This window comes from Bombina bombina, chromosome 1 (genome assembly GCF_027579735.1).
Source record: "Bombina bombina isolate aBomBom1 chromosome 1, aBomBom1.pri, whole genome shotgun sequence".
Classification (NCBI taxonomy): domain Eukaryota; kingdom Metazoa; phylum Chordata; class Amphibia; order Anura; family Bombinatoridae; genus Bombina; species Bombina bombina.
The window spans coordinates 734,172,618-734,186,524 of NC_069499.1; the positions used below are offsets into that span (position 1 = coordinate 734,172,618).

At 39.5% G+C, this 13,907-nt stretch overlaps 1 protein-coding gene across 2 annotated transcripts in view; it reads right to left on the bottom strand.

Moving 5' to 3' along the window:
* Positions 1 to 13,907, bottom strand: part of LOC128645919 (kelch-like protein 13) — a 370,359-nt gene that overhangs the window by 104,132 nt on the left and 252,320 nt on the right. For both annotated transcript variants that reach the window (XM_053699248.1, XM_053699247.1), the window contains one exon: positions 11,978 to 12,174. In XM_053699248.1, the coding sequence (XP_053555223.1) occupies positions 11,978 to 12,174 (197 nt within the window). The remainder of the gene's footprint in view (positions 1 to 11,977; positions 12,175 to 13,907) is intronic.

Sequence of the window (13,907 nt, forward strand, 5' to 3'; positions counted from 1 at the left end):
GGAAGGGAATCCTTGTGAGAGGGGAAAGATAACTCTTTTAGATGTTCACCTTCCACCTGTGAGACCTCAGAAAGGCCAATACAATCTCCGTGTGAGACTTGGCTCTTTGGAAAGACGGCGCCTGAATTAAGATGTCGTCTAGGTAAGGCGCCACTGCTATGCCCCGCTAAGCCGAAAGGAAGAGCCACAAACTGGTAATGCTTGTCCAGAAAAGCGAACCTGAGAAACTGGTGATGATCTTTGTGGATAGGAATGTGTAGGTATGCATCCTTTAGATCCACCGTAGTCATATATTGACCTTCCTGGATCATTGGTAAGATCGTCCGAATGGTCTCCATTTTGAATGATGGGACTCTGAGGAATCTGTTTAGAATTTTTAGATCCAGGATGGGTCTGAAAGTTCCCTCTTTTTTGGGAACCACAAACAGGTTTGAGTAAAAACCCTACCCTTGTTCCGCCATTGGAACTGGGTGGATCACTCCCATTGTATGAAGATCTTCTACACAGCATAAAAACGCCTCTTTCTTTGTCTGATCTGTAGACAGACGAGAAATGTGGAACCTCCCCCTTGGAGGAGAACCCTTGAATTCTAGAAGATATCCCTGGGATACAATATCTAACGCCCAAGGATCGTGTACATCTCTTGCCCAGGCCTGAGCGAAGAGAGAGAGTCTGCCCCCTACTAGATCGGGTCACGGATTGGGGGATACCCCTTCATGCTGTCTTGGTGGCAGCTGCAGGCTTTTTGGCCTGTTTACCCATATTCCAGCCCTGGTAAGGTTTCCAGGTTGCCTTGGGCTGTGAAGCGTTACCCTCTTGCTTTGCAGCCGGAAAGGATGAAGCGGGCCGTTCCTGAAATTACGAAAGGAACGAAAAACATAATTTATGTAAGAACTTACCTGATAAATTCATTTCTTTCATATTAACAAGAGTCCATGAGCTAGTGACGTATGGGATATACATTCCTACCAGGAGGGGCAAAGTTTCCCAAACCTTAAAATGCCTATAAATACACCCCTCACCACACCCACAAATCAGTTTAACGAATAGCCAAGAAGTGGGGTGATAAGAAAAAAAGTGCGAAGCATATAAAATAAGGAATTGGAATAATTGTGCTTTATACAAAAAAATCATAACCACCACAAAAAAGGGTGGGCCTCATGGACTCTTGTTAATATGAAAGAAATGAATTTATCAGGTAAGTTCTTACATAAATTATGTTTTCTTTCATGTAATTAACAAGAGTCCATGAGCTAGTGACGTATGGGATAATGACTACCCAAGATGTGGATCTTTCCACACAAGAGTCACTAGAGAGGGAGGGATAAAATAAAGACAGCCAATTCCTGCTGAAAATAATCCACACCCAAAATAAAGTTAAACGAAAAACATAAGCAGAAGATTCAAACTGAAACCGCTGCCTGAAGAACTTTTCTACCAAAAACTGCTTCAGAAGAAGAAAATACATCAAAATGGTAGAATTTAGTAAAAGTATGCAAAGAGGACCAAGTTGCTGCTTTGCAGATCTGGTCAACCGAAGCTTCATTCCTAAACGCCCAGGAAGTAGATACTGACCTAGTAGAATGAGCTGTAATTCTCTGAGGCGGAATTTTACCCGACTCAACATAGGCAAGATGAATTAAAGATTTCAACCAAGATGCCAAAGAAATGGCAGAAGCTTTCTGGCCTTTCCTAGAACCGGAAAAGATAACAAATAGACTAGAAGTCTTACGAAAAGATTTCGTAGCTTCAACATAATATTTCAAAGCTCTAACAACATCCAAAGAATGCAACGATTTCTCCTTAGAATTCTTAGGATTAGGACATAATGAAGGAACCACAATTTCTCTACTAATGTTGTTGGAATTCACAACTTTAGGTAAAAATTCAAAAGAAGTTCGCAACACCGCCTTATCCTGATGAAAAATCAGAAAAGGAGACTCACAAGAAAGAGCAGATAATTCAGAAACTCTTCTAGCAGAAGAGATGGCCAAAAGGAACAAAACTTTCCAAGAAAGTAATTTAATGTCCAATGAATGCATAGGTTCAAACGGAGGAGCTTGAAGAGCTCCCAGAACCAAATTCAAACTCCAAGGAGGAGAAATTGACTTAATGACAGGTTTTATACGAACCAAAGCTTGTACAAAACAATGAATATCAGGAAGAATAGCAATCTTTCTGTGAAAAAGAACAGAAAGAGCGGAGATTTGTCCTTTCAAAGAACTTGCGGACAAACCCTTATCTAAACCATCCTGAAGAAACTGTAAAATTCTCGGTATTCTAAAAGAATGCCAAGAAAAATGATGAGAAAGACACCAAGAAATATAAGTCTTCCAGACTCTATAATATATCTCTCGAGATACAGATTTACGAGCCTGTAACATAGTATTAATCACGGAGTCAGAGAAACCTCTTTGACCAAGAATCAAGCGTTCAATCTCCATACCTTTAAATTTAAGGATTTCAGATCCGGATGGAAAAAAGGACCTTGCGACAGAAGGTCTGGTCTTAACGGAAGAGTCCATGGTTGGCAAGATGCCATCCGGACAAGATCCGCATACCAAAACCTGTGAGGCCATGCCGGAGCTATTAGCAGAACAAACGAGCATTCCCTCAGAATCTTGGAGATTACTCTTGGAAGAAGAACTAGAGGCGGAAAGATATAGGCAGGATGATACTTCCAAGGAAGTGATAATGCATCCACTGCCTCCGCCTGAGGATCCCGGGATCTGGACAGATACCTGGGAAGTTTCTTGTTTAGATGAGAGGCCATCAGATCTATCTCTGGGAGCCCCCACATTTGAACAATCTGAAGAAATACCTCTGGGTGAAGAGACCATTCGCCCGGATGCAACGTTTGGCGACTGAGATAATCCGCTTCCCAATTGTCTACACCTGGGATATGAACCGCAGAGATTAGACAGGAGCTGGATTCCGCCCAAACCAAAATTCGAGATACTTCTTTCATAGCCAGAGGACTGTGAGTCCCTCCTTGATGATTGATGTATGCCACAGTTGAGACATTGTCTGTCTGAAAACAAATGAACGATTCTCTCTTCAGAAGAGGCCAAAACTGAAGAGCTCTGAAAATTGCACGGAGTTCCAAAATATTGATCGGTAATCTCACCTCCTGAGATTCCCAAACTCCTTGTGCCGTCAGAGATCCCCACACAGCTCCCCAACCTGTGAGACTTGCATCTGTTGAAATTACAGTCCAGGTCGGAAGAACAAAAGAAGCCCCCTGAATTAAACGATGGTGATCTGTCCACCACGTTAGAGAGTGTCGAACAATCGGTTTTAAAGATATTAATTGATATATCTTCGTGTAATCCCTGCACCATTGGTTCAGCATACAGAGCTGAAGAGGTCGCATGTGAAAACGAGCAAAGGGGATCGCGTCCGATGCAGCAGTCATAAGACCTAGAATTTCCATGCATAAGGCTACCGAAGGGAATGATTGAGACTGAAGGTTTCGACAAGCTGTAATCAATTTTAGACGTCTCTTGTCTGTTAAAGACAGAGTCATGGACACTGAATCTATCTGGAAACCCAGAAAGGTTACCCTTGTTTGAGGAATCAAAGAACTTTTTGGTAAATTGATCCTCCAACCATGATCTTGAAGAAACAACACAAGTCGATTCGTATGAGACTCTGCTAAATGTAAAGACTGAGCAAGTACCAAGATATCGTCCAAATAAGGAAATACCACAATACCCTGTTCTCTGATTACAGACAGAAGGGCACCGAGAATCTTTGTGAAAATTCTTGGAGCTGTAGCAAGGCCAAACGGTAGAGCCACAAATTGGTAATGCTTGTCTAGAAAAGAGAATCTCAGGAACTGATAATGATCTGGATGAATCGGAATATGCAGATATGCATCCTGTAAATCTATTGTGGACATATAATTCCCTTGCTGAACAAAAGGCAATATAGTCCTTACAGTTACCATCTTGAACGTTGGTATCCTTACATAACGATTCAATAATTTTAGATCCAGAACTGGTCTGAAGGAATTCTCCTTCTTTGGTACAATGAAGAGATTTGAATAAAACCCCATCCCCTGTTCCGGAACTGGAACTGGCATAATTACTCCAGCCAACTCTAGATCTGAAACACAATTCAGAAATGCTTGAGCTTTCACTGGATTTACTGGGACACGGGAAAGAAAAAATCTCTTTGCAGGAGGTCTCATCTTGAAACCAATTCTGTACCCTTCTGAAACAATGTTCTGAATCCAAAGATTGTGAACAGAATTGATCCAAATTTCTTTGAAAAAACGTAACCTGCCCCCTACCAGCTGAACTGGAATGAGGGCCGTACCTTCATGTGAACTTAGAAGCAGGCTTTGCCTTTCTAGCAGGCTTGGATTTATTCCAGACTGGAGATGGTTTCCAAACTGAAACTGCTCCTGAGGACGAAGGATCAGGCTTTTGTTCTTTGTTGAAACGAAAGGAACGAAAACGATTGTTAGCCCTGTTTTTACCTTTAGATTTTTTATCCTGTGGTAAAAAAGTTCCTTTCCCACCAGTAACAGTTGAAATAATAGAATCCAACTGAGAACCAAATAATTTGTTTCCCTGGAAAGAAATGGAAAGTAGAGTTGATTTAGAAGCCATATCAGCATTCCAAGTCTTAAGCCATAAAGCTCTTCTGGCTAAGATAGCCAGAGACATAAACCTAACATCAACTCTAATAATATCAAAAAATGGCATCACAGATAAAATTATTAGCATGCTGGAGAAGAATAATAATATCATGAGAATCACGATTTGTTACTTGTTGCGCTAGAGTTTCCAACCAAAAAGTTGAAGCTGCAGCAACATCAGCCAATGATATAGCAGGTCTAAGAAGATTACCTGAACACAGATAAGCTTTTCTTAGAAAAGATTCAATTTTTCTATCTAAAGGATCTTTAAACGAGGTACCATCTGACGTAGGAATGGTAGTACGTTTAGCAAGGGTAGAAATAGCCCCATCAACTTTAGGGATTTTGTCCCAAAATTCTAACCTGTCAGGCGGAACAGGATATAATTGCTTAAAACGTTTAGAAGGAGTAAATGAATTACCCAATTTATCCCATTCTTTGGAAATTACTGCAGAAATAGCATTAGGAACAGGAAAAACTTCTGGAATAACCGCAGGAGCTTTAAAAACCTTATCCAAACGTATAGAATTAGTATCAAGAGGACTAGAATCCTCTATTTCTAAAGCAATTAGTACTTCTTTAAGTAAAGAGCGAATAAATTCCATCTTAAATAAATATGAAGATTTATCAGCATCAATCTCTGAGATAGAATCCTCTGAACCAGAAGAGTCCAAGGAATCAGAATGATGGTGTTCATTTAAAAATTCATCTGTAGAGAGAGAAGATTTAAAAGACCTTTTACGTTTACTAGAAGGAGAAATAACAGACAAAGCCTTCTTTATGGATTCAGAAACAAAATCTCTTATGTTATCAGGAACATTCTGCACCTTAGATGTTGAGGGAACTGCAACAGGCAATGGTACATTACTAAAGGAAATATTATCTGCTTTAACAAGTTTGTCATGACAATTATTACAAACAACAGCTGGAGGAATAGCTACCAAAAGTTTACAGCAGATACACTTAGCTTTGGTAGATCCAGCAGGCAGTGATTTTCCTGTAGTATCTTCTGGCTCAGATGCAACGTGAGACATCTTGCAATATGTAAGAGAAAAAACAACATATAAAGCAAAATAGATCAAATTCCTTATAAGACAGTTTCAGGAATGGGAAAGAATGCCAAATATCAAGCTTCTAGCAACCAGAAGCAAATGAAAAATGAGACTGAAATAATGTGGAGACAAAAGCGACGCCCATAATTTTTAGCGCCAAATAAGACGCCCACATTATTTGGCGCCTAAATGCTTTTGGCGCCAAAAATGACGCCACATCCGGAACGCCGACATTTTTGGCGCAAAATAACGTCAAAAAATGACGCAACTTCCGGCGACACGTATGACGCCGGAAACGGAAAAGAATTTTTGCGCCAAAAAAGTCCGCGCCAAGAATGACGCAATAAAATGAAGCATTTTCAGCCCCCGCGAGCCTAACAGCCCACAGGGAAAAAAGTCAAATTTTTGAGGTAAGAAAAATATGATAATTCAATGCATAATCCCAAATATGAAACTGACTGCCTGAAAATAAGGAAAGTTGAACATTCTGAGTCAAGGCAAATAAATGTTTGAATACATATATTTAGAACTTTATAAATAAAGTGCCCAACCATAGCTTAGAGTGTCACAGAAAATAAGACTTACTTACCCCAGGACACTCATCTACATGTTTGTAGAAAGCCAAACCAGTACTGAAACGAGAATCAGTAGAGGTAATGGTAAATATAAGAGTATATCGTCGATCTGAAAAGGGAGGTAAGAGATGAATCTCTACGACCGATAACAGAGAACCTTATGAAATAGACCCCGTAGAAGGAGATCACTGCATTCAATAGGCAATACTCTCTTCACATCCCTCTGACATTCACTGCACGCTGAGAGGAAAACCGGGCTCCAACTTGCTGCGGAGCGCATATCAACGTAGAATCTAGCACAAACTTACTTCACCACCTCCCTTGGAGGCAAAGTTTGTAAAACTGATTTGTGGGTGTGGTGAGGGGTGTATTTATAGGCATTTTAAGGTTTGGGAAACTTTGCCCCTCCTGGTAGGAATGTATATCCCATACGTCACTAGCTCATGGACTCTTGTTAATTACATGAAAGAAATTAGTTTTGTTCTTTGTCTTAAAGGACTTGTCCTGAGGGAGAGCATGGCCTTTTCCCCCGGCGATTTCTGAAATAATCTCTTTCAATTCAGGCCCGAAGAGGGTCTTTCCTTTGAAAGGGATGTTCAAAAACTTGGATTTAGACGACACATCGGCCGACCAGGACTTTAGCCATAGCGCCCTGCGCGCCAAAATGGCGAAACCTGAATTTTTTTGCCGCTAACTTAGCTATTTGAAAAGCGGCGTCAGTGATAAAAGAATTAGCTAGCTTTAGAGCCTTAATTCTATCCATAATTTCCTCATATGAGGTCTCCGTCTGGAGCGAGTCTTCCAGCGCCTCAAACCAGAAAGCGGCTGCAGTAGTTACAGGAATAATGCAGGCAATAGGCTGGAGAAGAAAACATTGTTGAACAAAAATTTTCTTAAGTAAACACTCTAACTTCTTATCCATAGGGTCTTTAAAAGCACAACTGTCTTCAATTGGTATGGTTGTGCGTTTAGCAAGTGAAGAAACAGTCCCCTCCACCTTAGGGACCGTCTGCCATGAGTCCCGCACAGGGTCAGATATGGGGAACATTTTCTTAAAAACAGGAGGGGGAACAAAGGGAACACCTGGTCTATCCCATTCCCTAGTAACGATATCCGCAATCCTCTTAGGGACCGGAAACGCATCCGTGTAAACAGGGACCTCTAGGTACTTGTCCATTCTACACAATTTCTCTGGGATCACCAAAGGGTCGCAGTCATCCAGAGTAGCTAATACCTCCCTAAGCAAAACGCGGAGGTGCTCTAGTTTAAATTTAAAAGCCAATGTATCTGAATCTGTCTGAGGAGGAATCCTTCCTGAATCAGAGACTTCTCCCTCAGACATCAAATCCCTCGCTCCCACTTCAGAGCGTTGTGAGGGTATATCGGATACGGCTACCAAAGTGTCAGAATGCTCATAATCTGTTCTTAAAACGGAGCTATCACGCTTTGCAGGTAACATGGGCAGTTTAGATAAGAAGGCTGTAAGAGAATTATCCATGACTGCCGCTAAGTCTTGTAATGTAAAAGGGTTAGACACACTAGAGGTACTAGGCGTCGCTTGCGCGGGTGTAACTGGTTGTGACACTTGGGGAGAGGCAGACGGGCTACCCTTGTTACCTTCAGTCTGAGAATCATCTTGGGCCACATTATTAAGTGCAACAATATTATCTTTAAAGTGTATAGACATATCAGTACAAGTGGGACACATTCTGAGAGGGGGTTCCACCATGGCTTCTAAACACATTGAACAAGGATTTTCCTTAGTGTCAGACATGTTTAACAGACTACTATTATACACAAGCAGGCTTGGAAATCACTTTAATCAAATAAAAAACACAATTTGAAAAAACGTTACTGTGCCTTTAAGAGATAAAAAGAGCACACAATTTTACAAAACAGTGAAAAATGCAGCAATCCTTTTGAAATTTTCCCAGTATGTATCTAAAGCCTTAATAAGATTGCACCACAAGTTGCAAAACGATGAACCCCTTAATGCCCAAACAGGAGCAGCCTAAAGCCAACACCCGGTTAAAATTACTACAGCACCTTGCCACAGCCTTGCTGTGGCCCTACCTGCCCTTAGGGATCAGATTTGGGGGAATATAGCTTCCTTAAGGCCCTCAAACAGCAGCAGGACCCTCCATGTGAAGCAGCATGAACTTCTCTGCAATTCTAACTGCGCATCTGAGGCGCCAAATTAGGCTCCTCCCACTCTATTCCAGAGCTGTGAGGCCTAAGAAATCACTCCTAAGTGAATAAAAAATAGCCATGTGGGTAATAACCCCAGAAAGAACCCAAAAGGAATTTCAAAGTGTCTTGCAAACGATATTTTCCTTAGCTAAACAATCGATTGCCCTGAATAAGTGTCAACCAGCATAATTAGCCCTGTTATGTAAGCATTCCATTCCTTACTAAGTCTGTGAACATAGCTTACCCTCCCCTCATGGGGAAATTGACATTCTCTATCATTATCTCAGTCTTGTCTAGAAATAAATGACTGAACATACCTTATTGCAGTTCACCCTGCAAACTGTTCCCCCCAACTGAAGTTTTCTGGTACTCCTCAGTCCTGTGTGGGAACAGCAGTGGATTTTAGTTACAACATGCTAAAATCATTTTCCTCTCAGCAGAAATCTTCATCACTTTTCTGCTAGAGAGTAAATAGTACAAACCGGTACCATTTAAAATAAACTTTTGATTGAAGATAATAAAAACTACAATTCTAACACCACATTCACTTTACCCTCCCGAGAGAGACCCTAGTGCTTAGAGCCGGCAAAGAGAATGACTGGGGGGTGGAGCTAGAGGGGGAGCTATATGGACAGCTCTGCTGTGTGCTCTCTTTGCCACTTCCTGTAGGGAAGGAGAATATCCCACAAGTAAAGGATGAATCCGTGGACTGGATACACCTTGCAAGAGAAAGTAAAAACCTCTGAAGTTTTAACAGATTTGAAAATTAAATCCAACTGTTTAATGGATTTTTCTTCCGAAGGCTTAGAATCCTGTACCCCTAAGGTACATAATACCTCCTTTAAAAGAGTTTGAAGATGTTCAATTTTAAACATAAAAGAGGAGGATTCTATATCTTGATAAACAACTGACTACTGGTCATCAAATACTTAGCCATCACAAGACGTATGTGAGGTGGTAGAATCTGAGCCTGTGAGTAACTGTTTTGCAGGTCTTAAGAATGACTGGGTAAATAAACAGTAAGCTGTTTGTCAGAGATTTACTTGAAGGAGGCATTGCGGCCAACATATAGTGTGCACACCATGCAGAGGTTCTTATTGTCTCCCAAAGTCTCTGGAAACACACAGACAATAAAAACACAAAAGGTCTAGTAAGAAAGTGATAATATCCACTATAATTAAGTCCCCTGGCTATAATGTAACATGTCAAATGTATCTGCTGATGGGCTATGTGAGTGCCAATGTTATCATACTTACCTACCAAACACCAACTCTACTGTGCTTATGAGTGGCAGAAATTACTGCTTCTGGTAGATAGCCCATACAGTGCTGAGCCCATTACAGCGGAGGATATGAATGAGGAGTATATTGACGACTCAACAGGAGAAGGCTAAGGGACCTGTCCCTGCAACACCTGTGACAGGCCTGTGACGAACTCCACACTGGGAGTAACTATATCACTATCCCTGTGTCTCTCAGTAACAGCTCTCTGAGGAAGAAAAGTGGGACATTAAACGGTAAATACAGTTTCTAAGCATAGTATTGAGGTTATTCCCCGCCTTCCTCTAGTCATAGGTGTTGCAATGCTGAAATCTGTATTTTCTTACATTTGAGTGCTGACCTGTTTGCACATGTTCAGTAACAATCTCTTTCAGATACCTGCAGTGTAACTTAAGTTGCATGAAATGTATTTAGTGTTTGGGTTCATTTAAGCACTTCAATGCTTCACCTTCCTAATGGGCATACCAGTGAAGTAGGAGGGATGAAGTGCTCTTGAAATTTAAGAATTTTTGTCTCTTTCTAGTGGCCAGGATGTGAATCCCATGCATAATGGATAGTGGACTCTCAAATTATTAAAGAAATACAGGAAGAGGTCACAATCTTATTCCTTCTTTTTATACACAATGATTAAATAAACTTGCTAGAAAAGAGATATGGCCTATGTTACCAAATAGGAATAAACAGAAGTATTTTGCTATGTCAGATTGTGATCTTTACATTTGCAGGCAAACAAAACAATCTATGTTATGGTATGACTCAACTAAAACCTTAGACACTATCACTCAATGCGTTTGGGGGATTTGTTAAATCACTGTGAAACCCCATGTATGTCAACAGTACTTGCGTAAGTTATGTATTATATGTTATTTTTTATTTTCTGTTCTGTGCTCTTCTAAAAGACTGTAAGCATATGTGTAATGCTGACTTTAGGGTAGGAGTTTTCAATACCAGTCCTCTATAACAGGCTAGATTTTCAAGATTACCTTTGGTGAGATCAGGTTAATTAACCATGGTTACTACTCAGCTGATTATTTCACATGTGGTCCTGCTCAGATATCCTGAAAATCTTGCTTGTTAGCCGGAGGACTGGAGTTCAAAAACCTTGCTTTAGGGCAGTGTTTCGCTACTCCAGTACCCCTAACAGGACTGATTACCATGATATTTTAACTAGAGCACATGTGAAGTAATCAGCTGATGGGTGAAAGCAGGTTAGTAACCATGTTTACTGATCATCAGGTTTTGTGTGCTCTAAGATATCATGAAGATCTTGAGAACTGGAGTTGAGAAACACTGCTTTAAGGGATAGTCACTGCTTTGGAGCCACTGCCCCCATACAGTTAACATGTTAAAGCATGAAAAACCTCACTAGACAATTATAGCCTGTGTAGCTACTGGAGGTAAATGAGGCCTTCTAGAACTCCATTGTACCTAGCGGCGCTTGTGATTAAATGCACTTTAGAGGGATGTGTGACCATTATTTAATGTAGTTTCCTTGTTTTAAATGAGATTAGAGCCTGTAAATAAAGCAGAGTAAGAGAGAAGAACTGCATAATAACCCTTCTCAACAAATTATAAAAAAAAACAACAACATATGAATAGGACACCTGCATCCTAGGGAGCCAAGTGACCAATCATGTGAAAGAGAAGAAAATGTTCTTAAATGAGGGGTAATCTATCCCACTAGGTTAAGCAGAAGGGGAGATGGGGCCTTTATTACAGCCCTCCCACCTTGGAACAAACTGCCCTTTTGTGTGAGAGTGATTGTATTCAGGTGATCTCATAACTTTCCCAATTTACAGTTATCACCTGCAACCTAGAGGGACCTGAAGATTGCTCTCTTTCAAAACTGTGGTCATATGTCCCTTTATGTTGTACAAAGGCTGAGATAATTTTTACAAGGCTTCCATTTGCAAAAGAAGAATTAGAGGAGTGTGTTTGCTTCAAGACACATTATTGAGTGTGAGACAATCATGCAATTCCAAATGATGTCATACCTCAGATCACCAAGGATGATCCACTATACTGACAATGATTTCTAAGTCATGTAAAGTTGACACTTGGTTAAAAAAAAGCCACACACCTTTTTCCGATTTTAAAACAGGAGCTTGTTAGAGCCGGGTAGTATTGTGTTGCTTTCCTCAGTACATAGAAAAAACTGAAAACCGTGGTGCTAAAATAATAATAATAATAATAATAATAATAATAATAATAATAATAATAAAGGTTTAGTCTTACCCCAGATATAAGAAATACTTTGCAGAAGTCCAAGACTGGCAATATCTGTAGAAAGCTTGCGGCTTCTAATGTGTCTTGAAGGTTATCCATATTAAGGGAAAGTTTTGCAGTATAAATGAAATCAATAATTTTCTTTAATCCAATTTTGTTCACGCCGTGTAATTTAATGCACATTAAGTCTTGTTCCTTCATTCCACCTAGACAAGAAATCAGTCTACATTTTAATTATCCTTACGATGTGCAAGTTTAAAAATGTATTCTATTAAAACCTTTTGTTCACAGAAGACACTTGAATATGCATATGGTGTTAAAGAACGTGAAGCTCAATTAGCGAAGGCTTACATTTTAGAGTTCAACTTCCTCTTCTAAAATTAAAAACAAAAATTCTGAATTGGTAAAGCTACATTTTTAAATGAAAAGGGGAGACTGAAAAATAACCAAAGAAACCCCTAAATTCAAAGCATTTTAAATATTAGGTGTTTTTTTGTATGGTAATAGTGTTTAATTTATAGTAATTTTGCAGTTCATAAAATTCCACAGCTATACCCTTATACAGTTTCACAGAAATAGAAACTGTATTTGTACAAGAGGAAAGCTCATGCAAAGCTACAATGTTAAAAAAAAAAAAATTAAGAAAAGAAATTATTATTAAGATATGAAACCCAAAATATATCTTTCATGATTTTACAAAACTTTCTAATGTACTTCTATTATCAATTTTTCTTTGTTCTCTTGGTATTTTTTGTTCAAAAGCAGGGATGTAAGCTTAGGAGCCTGCCCATTTCTGAAGCACTATATGGCAGCAGATTTGCAAGAACGTCCATTTGTAAGAGCACTAAATGTCAGCACTATTTCCTGCCATGAAATGCTCCAGATGAATACGTAAGTATCTCTTCAACACAGAATATCAAGAGAACAAAGAAAATTTGATAATAGAAGTAAAATGGAAACTTTTTTTTTCTTCATTGTATGCTCTGTCTGAATCACAAAAGAAAATGTTGGGATTTCATATCCCTTTAAAACCAACTCAGTTAGGCATAAAGTAGGAAAACAGCCGATGTTATGTCCCATTAAACCTCTACTTTTCAGTTCTGACCACACAAGCCTATAAAAGTTAAAAGGTGCACATCAAACTGACATTGCACTAATGCAACTGTATACCGGTGTTCATTCCAGGAAATATTTAATGGGCACACCACACCATCCAGCTGATTTTACTGATCACCAGGCTAAAATTGTAAGCCAATATTAAGCTAATATTACTTTTTTTGCACAAGTTATGTTCATTTTTTTCAATTCATGTTTTGCTTTTGATAGCTTAAGTAACATTTATAAATAAAATAAATTGTTATAATTTTACACCAGGCTGCTTCAAAATGCCACCCGGCTGACAACATTTTCTATGGTAAATTTTCAGTGAGAAATCCACACATATTAAATATCTTTTTTTTTTTAGAAGACAAAATAAATTTAATCTATACCATTACTTTGGTCATGCAAGGTTAGAAGTATGGAGCTCTATGGTAGAGGTGTCGGGCTAAAGTTCCCCTTGTGAGTTAAAAGGGTACAATGAAATGTGTTTCTTGGGTCTACTTCCCCTTTAAGGCATAACAGCAAACACAAAGAAAAACAAAAATTTATGCTTACCTGATACATTTCTTTCTCTTGCAATGTATCGAGTCCACGGATTCATCCAATTTTTGTGGGATATTCTCCTTCCCAAGAGGAAGTGGCAAAGAGAGCACCCACAGCAGAGCTGTCTATATAGCTCCTCCCCTAACTCCACCCCCAAGTCATTCGACCGAAGGCTAGGAAGAAAAAGGAGAAACTATAGGGTGCAGAGGTGACTAAAGTTTTAATAAAAAATACTACCTGTCTTAAATAGAAAGGGCGGGCCGTGGACTCGATACATCGCAAGAGAAAGAAATGT